Source organism: Macaca nemestrina, chromosome 3 (assembly GCF_043159975.1).
Source record: "Macaca nemestrina isolate mMacNem1 chromosome 3, mMacNem.hap1, whole genome shotgun sequence".
NCBI lineage: Eukaryota > Metazoa > Chordata > Mammalia > Primates > Cercopithecidae > Macaca > Macaca nemestrina.
Genome location: NC_092127.1, coordinates 139,052,127 through 139,066,574, shown reverse-complemented (window position 1 = coordinate 139,066,574; position 14,448 = coordinate 139,052,127). Strand labels below are relative to the sequence as shown.

Genomic DNA, 14,448 nt, shown 5'->3' with positions numbered 1-14,448 from the left:
GGAAAGACATACTTAGCACACATTCAGTTAGTCAGAACTCTTCATATCTTCAGCTGGATATTATATTGGTTTATTAGTGAAGTTGAGAAGAGGAGAATATGAGGATTATATTATACCAGTAACATCAGCTCTTCGTTGGCATAAACCCTAGACAATTAACGCCCAATGAATAAAAAATCTGCAGTATTCTTCCCTCAGCAGCCAATCTGTGTGACAGGTGTAACTTTTCAGTGGGGTGGACTCCTTCAGCTAGAATAGCTCAAGGATAGCCCGAGTCTACCTGCTCCTCAATGCACTCTGATCATTTGGTTTCCCCTCTTGATGTGCCTGTTGAAAATGTCTGTATTCCTTATTATATTATAAAGATTTATTGGGGAACACTATCAATCTGAAAATCTCATATTATTCTTAAACACCAACTAACACAGTTAGAAAATATTGGATGTTTCTTTCCTCATCAGTAAAATGTGGGGGGTAGATTAACTCATCTCTAAAGAGCTCCTTACTTCTCAAGTTCTGCTGCTTTATCAAATTCGCTTAGCTTTAAACAAAGTATTGAAAATTATTTTGTCCACGCATACTTGAAAATATTTAATGACATAGTAAGGATGTTCATACTAAATTGTTAACGTTTTAAAACAAAAGTAGTTGAAAAATAAATGTATGTGGTTTGGCCCCATATGTGTATATGTGTCCACGCACATATAAATTAGATATAGTACTCTATTGATTATTTCCTGGTTATTATTGATTATCTCTGTGTAATAAACTTATGGGTGATGTTTTTGTTTTCCTCTTCTTGCTTTTCCATAATTTCTGTTTACCAGTTGTATTAATTTTGTGATAGGAAATAGCATAGGAATCTGAAAAAATAAGTGTCTTTGTTTGTAAATTGTTTTAATTCAGCACTCTACGAAAGCTAACACACTGAAGGAAGATCCAACAAGGGACCTGAAACAGCTTCTCCAAGAGTTGAGAAGCGTGATCAATGAGGAGCCAGCTGTGTCTCTGAGCAAGACAGAGGAAGATGGAAGAACATCTCTGGGAGCCTTGTATGTGGCTGTGTAAGGCTGTGTGCACACAGAATGGGAAAGCTCATCTCTTGAATGGTTTGCCATTGAGTTATTCACATGTTACTCTCTGGGAGGGTGAGGTTTAAATAACTTTAAAAGGTATCTGAAGTTACCACAGAAAACAATATGAAAATGGAGGAGTTAAGCAAATGTAAAACAACTTGACATTAAGAGAAAACAATACAGTCATTCTATTCAGAAAATACTTAGTGCAAGGTGTCACCCAAAGTTATGTTTGTAAATTTTAATTCTCAAAAGATTTTATATCCATAATCCTGTTGATTGAGACAAGGCAGAGCAGGGTTTATTTATCCCATTTTGTAAATGAGAAAAACACATCTCAAAAGGTCGACATGTCTGCAGCCACACAATTCAATGGTGGAGATAAAACTAGAACATTGAGAACTACATACTCTTCAAGTAGAAGATAATAGGAAATACTTCATTTTCTCTGTATTCATGCCAATGACTTGATTTGATTATTTCATATTAGTAAAAGATTAGATCCAAAAAGGATTCAGCCAGTTCAGCAGCCCTTCCTTGCACACAGCTACAGACATCAATGAGAGTCTCCTATTCTTTCAGAGAGTGGGTTTTACTTTTGTGTGTTATCATTTAGTTTAGCTTATCTTAAAGCATTTTGATATGGTATATATATTTTAGAGTTATAATAGCCCATTATTGTAATATTCATTTTCTGATTATATGACAAATACCTAAAAGTAATACTTCCTGAAATAATACCTATATATAAATAATCTCCAGTTTCTTATGATGTCCAATTTGTATATATTTACCTGAGGTAGCAAAATATTAGCTGAGTTTATCTAATTGTTAATTATTAGTAATAATAGTAAAACTTTAGTAACAGCCCAGTTACCTTAGTATAACATTACATTATCTGAAGCACATAACGTTGGAACTGTTCCACTAGCAACTCCAACGAACATTTTCATTTTCAGAGCACTTCCATTTTTGTCATAACTATAATATGCCTTCCAATCCAGGACAATATTATTACACTTATTTGACAGATTGGTAAACTTAGGCATAGATTAACATTCCTCCTCCTACGAAGCAGAGGAAAAGCCAGAGGTAAAAGTTGGAGACCCCACTCCCAGCACTGATCATTCTGAGGGATTACCAGGTCTTCCCTGATCAGCTTCCACCACTCTAGCCACTAATGATGGGCTTGGACGCTATTGGACTGTAGTATTGAACATGAATATATTTGGTCCCTACCTTTAAAGAGTTTATGTTAGTTTGCTATAATCCTATAAATGACCTTGTCACTAAAGCCTAAACTCAGCCTAAAGCTTTTAAGAATTCATAGGAGGAAACCATTTCTCAGTCGATGAACTCCAGAGCCCTTTGCAAAATTTGCTTAGAGGCCTAAAATCCACAGCTGTTGCTAAAAGAAAAATTGAATATATGTAAGCAATTGATTAGTCTAAAAAGACATGGATGAAATTGTGCTTTATATGATTAACTGAGAATTATATTTTCTATACAGAGAGGATAGGGTAAGAGATTGCATCACTGAATCCAGTCTGAGATCAGACATGTGCCATAGGTAAGAAGAATTTGAGATTCTGGATCAAATTAATTGTCCAACTGTTTTATATGTGACTTTGTAATTTGAGAAGTCTGTTTGGACATAAGTTTACATGACACTTAATGGGCATATTGGGTTCATTGTTTAACTGACTTTAAGAAAGATTCCAGTGAAATATACTGAAGTAATTTAGTTTCTAGAAATCAACTCAATAGATATTTTTTCTTACTTTAAAATTTGCTGATATTTATCCATATGAAGCTATTAATATGGTATGCCATACCAAAAATGGAAGATTTTTCCTCCATTTACACATATTTACAATGGCTTACATAACTTTTAAGAAAAGTATGGTTCAGAAAGAAACTATAAAAACTTCAGTTTAGGACTATAAGCACCTTATCGAAAACAATCCTATTTTCATCAATAATGGAATAGCTGAATTCTTAAATGAAAAATTTTTAAAGCAAAAAGAAGTGAAATCCATAACACCAAATAAGACCGTAATCAAAGACAGCTTTCAAAAATTGACTTTAGCCAAAAAAGAAAATAGGCTAATGTTAATTCATTATTTATCATAGTGTAAGACACTATAGCCATTACTCGAAAATCTTCAGTAGCTCCTCACTGCCTACTACATTAAGTACATGTCCCTCAGTCTGACATTGAAGAATCTCCCAGAGTGGTCACACAAATCTCCCTTGTGACCACTCTGTTTTCACTCCTGTATTATCCTCTGATCAAACCAGACTCCTCCTGATTCCCAAAAGTTCATTTATTTTTGTCTTCAAGCTTTTTCTCCATTCTGTTTCCTCCACCTGGAAGAGCCGATGCCCCAGTCTCACACTTTTGGATCCATATCTATCTAAAAGTCATGTTGAGAGAAGCAATTTTATCATTAAGTTAATGTTTATGATTTATTTATCCAGCTGTCAGATGATATCATTTCACCCTACATAAGAATACATTATTTTTCTCACAAACTTTCGTTATATTGATAAGAAAATAACATTGTGTAAGCTGTGATTTCTCCCATCCCTCTACCAACAGAAGCAACAACTCGTTGAGGGACTCCACTGAAGGAAGCAAATCAAGTGAAACTCTTAGTAGGTAGGAAACACCAGCCCCCATTTTCAAAATGTCCCTTTTACGACTATTCATTATTAATTCAAAAGATCTTTAACTGTCTGTAATGTGCCATGCACTGCAGTAGACCCTTAGAATATAGTGAGCAAGACAGATATGGGCCCTGTCCTCAAGTTACTTACAATCATGAGGTCTGTCTTTTGACAGACTGCCCAGAAAAACTTATTTTTCTCTTTTCTGTTTTTACCACCTAAATAAACAGAGATATCCGAGCCCTCTGTATATATTAAAAATTATGAACGTGAATTCTATGTTAAGATCTAGTTAGAGTAGGGACTAATTCATTGCTGTGTCTTCAGCACCAAGCATAATGCCTGCTACCTAGTAGCCATTCAGTAAATATTTGTTTAGTGAATGGATTAAGATAGTATTATAAATATTTTCTTACTGTCTCTGCTACTTGATCAAAATACAATGAATTTGAATCTTTCTAAACGCAGTTGTCCCTTGGTATCCACGGGGGGGATTTGTTCCAGGATCCCTGCAGAGACTAAAATTTACAGATGCTCAAGTCCCTTATATAAAATGGCATAGTATTTGCATATGACCTACACATATCTTCCCATATTCTTTAAACCATCCCTAGATTACTTACAATACCTAATACAATGTAAATGCTATGTCAATAGTTGTTATATTGTATAGTTTAGGGAATAATGACAAGAAAAAAAAGCCTGTACATGTTCAGTACAGATACAGCCATCTTCTTTTTCCCCAAGTATTTTCAATTCACATTTGGTTAATCTGTGATTGCAGAACCCATGGATGCAGACTGACCAAGTGTAAATCTTTCTTGTAGCCTAAAAGAAATGATGTTTTTATTTCCTTCTCACCTGGGTATATGATACTAAATCGTACCTATTAATAACCACAACTGTCAACTGCCTATGTTTTATTCTTATTATTCTTAATAAAAATTCTTGTTTTCCAGTTGATTTAGACTTGTCTCATTAGTCTAATCTCATGTATGAGGCAAGCATTATTTTCCCATAGAAATGAAGACTCAGATTGCTTAGCAACTTGTCAAAGTCATACTGCTTGAAAACAGTGGAGCTCAGATTTGAACTCAGGTTTAGCTGGTTCCTGAGCCCCTGTTTATGACCACTGTGTGCTGCCTCTGGGTACCCACACTGAGCTATTGGGGTTGGAGCCCAGTTCTAGGCATGGGACAAAGAGAAGCTACTTCCCTGAGAGTATTAAAGCTCTGCAGTAGTTTCTTCATGACTAGAAAAATCTGCTTCCTTCAGCAATGAAAGTACTGTAATACTTCTTTGTTCTGAAATTATGAAAAATAACTTTTTCTTTATTATAAAAAATAACCATATGCTCCAAAAAGTTATTGAGAAAACATGTTTTACATTTCAGTAACTGGGTTAATAAAATACAGCTAGATTCTCATATCTGCATATGCATTTAATCTGTTGTGATTAAATGCATATCAACTATCATGGAGCTTCCGGGAAACTCCACTGTACATTTGTGAGAGACTGAAAGTTACGAAGCAAATAACAACCTAATATCATAATGAAAATAGTTTTGACCTCACAAAACCTCCTGAAAGGGAACCACCTTGAGAACTGCTGTCATATTATTCTCATATTGGTACCCAACTCACAGAGAACTATGTAGTTTACTTCAACTTATATGTCTTATAGTTTTGTACACTGATACTACTAATGTTATGAGTTGTTGTTGTCATATTTATTTATTTATTTATTTGAGACAGAGTTTCTCTCTGTCACCCAGGCTGGAGTGCAAAGGCGTGATCTCAGCTCACTGAAACCTCCGCCTCCTGGGTTCAAGTGATTCCCCTGCCTCAGCCTCCTGAGTAGCTGGGACTACAGGTGCATGCCACCACACCCAGCTAATTTTTGTATTTTTAGTAGAGATGGAGTTTCACCATGTTGGCCAAATGGTCTCGATCTCTTAACCTCATGATCCACCAGCCTCAGCCTCCCAACCTGCTGGGATTATAGGCGTGAGCCACCATGCCCGGCCTGATTTCTTTATTTCTAAATGAGTCATTAAAATTGCACCTCTTAGAATCCATGAACAGATGTTGTGGATTTTATAGCTATTAGTACACAAAAATGGATTTTCTAATGAAGATTATATATTTTCATTATGTAAAATATTCATGGATTCTGAATACAAAAAGATAATGCAACTTTGAACCTACCTCTTAGAGTATTTTAGGACTTTAGGGTTATGATTGCCATCTTGAGGTTATATTTTAAGCCATCACATTTGCCTGTGTTCGCTTGCTTCTATCTGAATCTTAGTACTGTGTTTGTGAAGTGGAATGCTTGCATTACCATTCTTATGCTTCCAGAGAGCCAGTCACATTGCATGCAGGAGACATGGAAGATCCCTCTGGTTGCTTCACATTTGCATCTGCAGGTGAGTTTCCAACGAAAGCACAGAAATAGAGCCTACAGTGTCTCCCCATTTCCACGAGGGTAAAAGCCAAAGTCATTGCAGTATCTTCCAATTCCTTGTTAACTCTCTGGCCTCATTTCCTGCTACTCCCTCTTTCATGCATTCTGTTTTATCCACCCTCAAACTGTTCCTTGAACATGTCAGGCAGCTTCCATGTTAGGGCTTTTATGCCCTGTTACCTTATGTTGCTAAAACCTCAGCTCCTTTAAAGCCTTTGCCCAGGTGTCACTTTCCCAGTGGGACTTAACTGTCATCACCGCATTAAAAGATCACAACCAGCCGGTGTGATGGCTCATGCCTGTTATTCCAGCACTTTGGGAGGCCAAAGTGAGTGGATTGCTTGAGGCTAGGAGTTCGAGACCAGTCTGGGCAACATGGCAAAACCCTGTCTCTAAAAGTAAATTAAAATAAAATAAAAATCACAATTTTCCCACACTTCCAGTGCTCCTTTTTCCTTTTATCAGTTACTCTTAGCATCTTCTCACATACTGTGTCACCCCTGTAAGACGAGAGCTGTGCAAGGGCAGATGTCTTTAGCGATTTGGTTCCTGGATATATCCCAGGTGCCTGGAGACTTCCTGGCACATAGCAGGTGCTGAATAAATATTGAATAGACGAAAGGAAAAGGAGAAGAATCGAGATGGACAGTTCTCCATAAAATTTCCAAAGAATTATAGATAAGATGATCTCATTTTTAAAAAAGCTCCAGAAAGAAGAGATTGAAAGTCAACACAATTTGTTGACAAGCAAAGTGGCATAACTCAGGCTAGAAATGGAAGAGAAAGATTAAAAACATCACAGGGAAAAGCTTTAGAAAATGAAAAATAAAATAGATGTGACTGAAATGATAACCATGGAGAAAATTACACAAAAGGAATTTTTAAAAATAAGTACCAAAAATAATTACACAGAATATGTTATATTTGGAAGGCAGAGGCAAACCAACAGATACGTAATTGGTCTTCTTATGGAAGAGAACAAAATAAATGAGAAAGAATGAAACTGTGATGATTATTCAACAAAAATGTAGTTATAAATCTGGACAGTATTGTAAATAGAGAAATTTGAGGTAAGCTGAAAAGAGATGGGAGAAGAATAAATTTTCATTTTTTTTCTTAGTGTCAGTATACAGTCATGTGCTGCATAATGTTTTGGTCAATGACCATGACATAAACAACAGAGGTCCCATAAGATTATAATAGAGCTGAAAAATTCCTGTTACCTAGTGATGATGTAGCTATGATAATGTCATACCACAGTGTGTTACCTTTTCTATGTTTAGACATATTTAGATAAATAAATACTTACCATTATGTTACAGTTGCCTACAGTATTCAGTACAATAACATGCTCTACAGGTTTGTAGCCTAGAAGCAATAAGCTATACCATATAGCCTGTATACCATCTAGATTTGTGAAAGTGTACTCTATGATGGTCGCACAATGACAAAATTAACAGCACAATTCTCAGAACATATCCCCATTGTTAATTATGACTGTATATTTATAATCAAAATGTAATATTCTTAAATAAAATAATTGCAAATTCTTAATTTTTAAATAATCTTTGGCTTGGGGAGAAATCTTTCAGGAACTAACATTTTGAAGAAAAGAACATTTATGTAAAGTTAACTCCTTCAGGTTTACTTCATTTATATGTTTTTTACTGTTGTTTCAATGATTACTCAGGACAGTAAAACATTTATCCTTGCCTTATTAGATTGATATAAATGAATACTTTTACCTTTTCTCATACATTGTCAGTACTTTAGAATATATTAACTCCATTCACTATCCTTCCAACTTTCATACAATTATCATATATATATATATATATATATATATATATATATTTTTTTTTTTTTTTTTTGAGACGGAGTCTCGCGCTGTCACCCAGGCTGGAGTGCAGTGGCCAGATCTCAGCTCACTGCAAGCTCCGCCTCCCGGGTTCACGCCATTCTCCTGCCTCCGCCTCCCGAGTAGCTGGGACTACAGGCATCCGCCACCTCGGCCGGCTAGTTTTTTGTATTTTTTAGTAGAGACGGGGTTTCACCGTGTTAACCAGGATGGTCTCGATCTCCTGACCTCGTGATCTGCCCGTCTCGGCCTCCCAAAGTGCTGGGATTACAGGCTTGAGCCACCGCACCCGGCCAATTATCATATATTTTAATTAAAAATATGAATTACAAAAATATAAATACCACACTTAATTATTGTTATTGTTTTCTACAGTTAATATTCATTTAGATATACCCACATATTTACACTTAACTTTCTGGTATCATTTTACTTATGCCTTTAAGGCTTCTTTTAATGTAAACCTGCTGGAGAGAAATTCTGTCCATTTTTGTTTTTCTGAAATGTGTTTATTTCATCCTGATTTTTGAAGAATATTTTTGCTGAGTATAGAATTCTAAATTGGCATTTTTTTCTTCACTTTGAAGATATCACTTTCCATTGTTTTCTTTCTTTCATTGTTTCTACTAAGAAGTCAGCTGTAAGTTTGTTTATTTAAACACAGTCTGTTCCTTTTTTTCCCTTTTGCTTTAAGATTGTTTTTGGTTTTGATTGGTTTGTTTTAGCAGTTTTTATTCATTTCTGCAGATATTATTTTTTTATGCCTATAAGAAGAATTCACTTGGAGTCTGAAGTAATGCTGCTTGAATCTATGGGAGTCTATGCCTGATAAGCCCATTGTCTGGACCCTACAGATCTATGTCATTATTTATATTTTTTTCCTCTTGGTTTTCTGCCATATCATCTTGTCTCCTTATATGCCTGGTTATTTTTATTGTATGACATGTTTTATATGAAAAATTGTACAGATGATGTACATAGTGATGCTATGAATGAGATTACCTTCCTCTAGAGAGCATTCATGCTTGCATTTGGTAGACAACTAAGGCATCCAGGTCAATTTAATCACATTAGAAAGAGGATTTGAAGCTAGACCTCAGGATCCCAAGGGCAGGTCTAGTTCCTATTCACCCTTATTCCTAAGGCATAACCCTTTTCAGTTCCAACCCCAAATCTTGGGTATTTAGAAGAATGTCCCCCTGTCCCTCCACCATTGGGAACATTTTCTCATGAAAGCTTGACTTTTTGAGAAGTGCAGTGTACTATTTTTAATTAATTCTGTCCTTTTACTTTTGTTCTTGCAAACTTTTAGCAAGTCCATCTGTGAAAAACTCAGCTTCTCGTTCATTCAATTCTTCTCCTAAGAAGTCTCCAGTGCACTCACTCCTAACTAGTTCAGTTGAAGGTTCAATAGGTTCCGCATCACAATATAGGTCCGCCAAGCCTATTCATTCATCTGATTCTGTTAAAGGTAAGAAAGATCTGATATCATTGATGTGATTAATTGATTTCCTACACTACTGAACTCTAAGTTCTTTTGACTCAGAATTAAGATTTTGCATGCTGCTCTTATGTGTAAGCTCTAACTGATTCTGTGTAACTTAAACAGGTCTTATCTAAATAGAACAGCTATTGTGTACCATGTGAGCCTTAGTAAATGTAATTGATATTATATGTAAACATTATCTCTCTTTTTCTCTAAATGAATAATGAACATTTTTGCCTCTATTTTATTAAAAGATTTTGGATCCTCTTTTAAATGCCGTGAGTTACTTTTCTTTCTTATTTACATTCTTTAAAATCATAACTCTTCTTCAGTCTCTGCTTTAGTCACTATAAGTGCATACCATACAAACTTTTCAAAATTTTCTCATTTTTAATATTTTAAGTTAGTTTGTTATTTGATAAGACAAATGAGAAAAAAGTGTTTGATTTAGAATAAATGCCTGGTAAGTAAGTGAGAGTTAAATATTATGTGTTGAATGAACTTGAAATATTTCTCATCATGTATGACAGTGACCAAACAACCCCAGTGTTCTATGACATCATTCCCTTTTGTAAGAGAGAAACTAGACTAAGTTGTATTATCATCAAGTTATTTCTTAGTCTTTTGAAATTCTATACCTTACACATTTCTAGATCCTAAAAAATACCTAATCACACATTAGTACATTTTTTACATCTTTTTTTCTGTACTTGTGTCCTCTTTCATCTCTTATGTGTCTAAGCTATTCATTTACTATGTTTTTTAATTTTAAGTATAAAATTACTTTCCTGTTCTGTGGTAAGCAAGTCTGTGCAAACCTACCCACAAAGACTGAGGAAGCTGAGAGGCTGAAGAAAGAGGCTGACAAATCCAATTTCTCAGAAAGAAACATTTAATAGGGACTTAAGAATGGAGCCGTGTCTGTGCCTCCGCAACAGTCACACAAGGTGGTGGATCCTTGTACCACTATCCCCCCAGACACAGGACCTGTACACCATAGGTAAAGGGTATACATGCCTCAGAAAGGATGAACAGTACAATTGCTTAAGGGTAGAATTTATGGCAGGTACTTGCTACCTACCATACAAGGAAACTGGAAATCTTGGATGCCTTCCTGGAACTGGGATTAATCAAAAGTCAACTTGGCAGATTAGCATCCAAGATGGAGTTGCTTTGGCCTCCATGTTACCTTTTAAAGCTGTGGTTATTGCAGGAATAGAGCAATACTGCTTGACACTTTATTATTTTTGTTACATAATGGCATGGCATTTTCTTCTCACCCCCAATCCCCCGCTTATTGTCATACTCATCAAACATATATTTTGTATTATTTATGTTAAAAACCTCTGGCCGGGTGCTGTGGCTCATGTCTGTAATCCCAACACTTGGGGAGGCTGAGGCGGGCAGCTCACCTGAGGTCAGGCGTTCGAGACCAGCCTGACCAACATGGAGAAACCCCATCTCTATTAAAAATACAAAATTAGCCGGGTGTGGTGGCACATGCCTGTAATTCCAGCTACTCAGGAGGCTGAGGCAGGAGAATCACTTGAATTGGGAGGCAGAGGTTGCGATGAGCTGAGATCCCATGATTGCACTCCAGCCTGGGCAACAAGAGCGAAACTCTGTCTCAAAAAAAAAAAAAAAAAAACTCTCCAAGAAAATGTTTCCCATTCTCTTAAACTGAAGTAATTCCTAGATAATTGCCTTAAATGGAAAGGGTATTTTTTGATAGGAAAATTAGCCATTAAAAATATTATCAGAATTATGCAGCTAGGCAGGGATTAAGATCAAAATTTAAGTCTTCAGATTGCCAATTAAGTACTTTTAGAGGTTGACAAAACAGCACACTGGTAAGAGAATAGCTTACATGCTCCTAGGCCCTCTTTAGTTGCCACTGCCACATTTGTTCTAGGTTCAGTGTGATCATGTTGGCATCCATGCCACCCTCTGCCATCATATAATACCATTCCCATTAGGTGACAGAACTGATGTGGGCACTGGCCTCACATACCTTGAAAATGGTGCAGTTTCTGTATTAGATCATAGTCCTTCAAACCCCAAGTTAGTGGAACTACTCAGGCTTGGTACGAAAAGCTGTCATTTATAATGCAGAATGTATCATGAAACTTGACGTGTTCTTTTTACCCATCTTATTTAATATTATGTAGTTAAATAATGATACATCAGATTAGTTTGAACAAAATCAAATAGGCTAGCATTGCAATATTTAGATAAAACTCATTTTTCTCTGTTTTAAAAATCATGTTTTAGAGTTTTCTTTAAGTGTTATAGCTCTTTTAGAATTTGTCATGAAAAAAAGGTCTCTTTATTTTAAAGAAAAGTTGTTTGGCCTTTAATTGAAAGATTTCTAAAAGGAAATGTTGAATAGACTTTTAATATCACATCTAAGCAATTTTGTAATAGATTCACAGTCTCCGCCAATAGAAACAACAGGAAAAACATGCAGGAAGCTTCAGAACAGACTAGAAAGCTTGCAAACTCTGGTAGAAGATTTACAGATGAAGAACCAAGGTACAGTGTGTGTTTTTGAACAGATCCGCCTTGCTCATGCGAATGTTCACCTTCCTTTCAGATTAAGCCTCCTGTCTATAAACCTACTGAAAGGGTATTGAATTAGCAACTATAAACTGAAGTCTAAATATAAGGGTCTTAACCATTAATAGCCCCTGGATTAATTGTGTGACCATGGGTAGGTCACTCTTGCCCTGCTGTACTCTCTTATCTAATGGGGATGACAATCCTGCTGGCCATCCCTCAGGAGTGGTTTTGAGGTTCTGAGTGGTTTTTCACATGGGACTTTCCCACACACTGTCTTTCTTGTTGCTATTAGGTCTGTAGACAAGCATTTATACGATAATAGCCTGGGCAAGAGTATAGTCAATAGCAAGGAAGCAAAATAATGGTATTTATTCTTACAAAGGATTTAAATTAGCATAGCACTATAAGAGACTGTGCCACCCAATGAATCACAAAATAAAAAGAATCCACTTCTAAAAATGCTAAAACTATTTGAATAAGAAACTGTTCTAATCTGCAGAAGACCGGCAGCTTTTTGGGCATAAGTTCTAAGTACCATCAATATGGGGGAGCCTTCATGGTTCATACTTTTCTAACCCACATTCATGAATCCAGGGGCCTTTGTCAGAGAGAAATGAATTTTGAAGTACATTTGTTATTCTGTCTTTTCTATCCCTAGAAAACAATAAATTGCTGGGTAAAGAAAAATACATTTCTGAGAACAAATTTTCATAAAATAAACTTAACTTTATTAGTAATAATAGTTGCTATTAACACTTAATTGAGCACTTCCCAACTATGTGCCAGGCCTTGTACTAAGAGCTTCACTTACGTTTTCTTCATGTGATCTTTACAACAACGTTGGGAAATGGGTACTGTTATTACAGCATTTGAAAATGAGAAAACTGAAGATAAAAGAATAGTCAATAAATTCCAAGTCACAGTGAAGAGTAGAGCGAGGACTTGGCCTCTGCAATTTCTGACTCCAGAATCCACGTGTTTTTAATATAGTAAGGCTTTAGCGAATTGTTGTTGAAGAAAATTCCAAGTCCCTGTGATAACCCAAGACTCCTATGTATATAAACATTAGGAAAAACATTTGGTTTTAAGTTTATTGTGAATTTGTGGGGTTTTAGCGTTATTTTTTAAAATTTCAATAGTTTGTGGGGAGCATGTGGTGTTTAGTTGCAGGGAAAAGTTCTTCAGTGGTGATTTCTGAGATTTTGGTGCACCCATCACCCAAGCGGTATACAATGTATCTTTTTTCCTTCACCCGCCTCCCATCCTTCCCCCCAAGTCCTCAAAGTCCATCATATTATTCTTATGCCTTCGCATCCTCATAGCTTAGCTCCCACGTATGAGTGAGAACATACAATGTTTGTTTTTCTTTTCCTGAGTTACCTTACTTAGAATAATGGTCTCCAACTCCATGCAGGTTGCTACAAATGCCATTATTTTATTCCTTTTATGGCTGAGTAGTATTACATGGTTGTTTTTGTGTGTGTGTGTGTGTGTATGTGTGTATATATGTATACACCATGTAAATATATATGGTGTATGTATATATATATGGAGGAAGGATGAGATGGGTGAGGTGTGTGTGTGTATATATATATAATGTAATACTATATATACACACACACACACACACACACCATGTAATACTCTCTATATATAGATAGATACATAATAATTTTTGTTCTTTTTTTTTTTTTTTTTTTTTGAGACAGAGCCTTGCTCTGTCGCCCAGGCTGGAGTGCAGTGGCGTGATCTTGGCTCACTGCAAGCTCCACCTCCTGGGTTCACACCATTCTCCTGCCTCAGCCTCCCAAGTAGTTGGGACTACAGGCACCCGCCACCATGCCCAGCTAATTTTTTGTATTTTTAGTAGAGATGGGGTTTCACCGTGTTAGCCAGGATGGTCTCGATCTCCTGACCTCGTGACCCACCCACCTTGTCCTCCCAAAGTGCTGGGATTACACACATGAGCCATCACACCCGGCCTAATTTTCTTTATCCACTAGTTGGTTGATGAGCATTTAGGCTGGTTCCATATTTTTGCGATTGTGAATTTTGCTGCTATAAACGTGTGTGTGCAAGTGTCTTTTACACATAATGACTTCTTTTCCTCCAGTTGTGGGATTGCAGCATCAAATGGTAGTTCTACTTTTAGTTCTTTAAGAAATCTCTGTACTGCTTTCCATAGTTGTTGTACTAGTTTACATTCCCACCAGCAGTGTAAAAGTGTTCCCTTTTTACCACATCCACACCAACATCTGTTGGTCATATTTTTAACTTATGTCATATTTTTAAATTATGGCCATTCTTACAGGAGTAAGGTAGTATCACATTGT

At 36.2% G+C, this 14,448-nt stretch overlaps 1 protein-coding gene across 11 annotated transcripts in view; it reads left to right on the top strand.

Moving 5' to 3' along the window:
- Positions 1-14,448, top strand: part of LOC105477257 (coiled-coil domain containing 158) — a 116,689-nt gene that overhangs the window by 93,642 nt on the left and 8,599 nt on the right. For 6 of the 11 annotated variants that reach the window (XM_011733677.3, XM_011733683.3, XM_011733676.3 and 3 more), the window contains 6 exons: positions 907-1,064; positions 2,587-2,646; positions 3,679-3,738; positions 6,107-6,174; positions 9,383-9,541; positions 11,989-12,088. In XM_011733677.3, coding sequence (XP_011731979.1) covers positions 907-1,064; positions 2,587-2,646; positions 3,679-3,738; positions 6,107-6,174; positions 9,383-9,541; positions 11,989-12,088 — 605 coding nt within the window. Of the gene's footprint in view, positions 1-906; positions 1,110-2,586; positions 2,647-3,678; positions 3,739-6,106; positions 6,175-9,382; positions 9,542-11,980; positions 12,089-14,448 lie in introns of those variants that run through there. The other 5 variants (XM_011733682.3, XM_011733679.3, XM_011733680.3 and 2 more) reach the window with 5 other exon arrangements.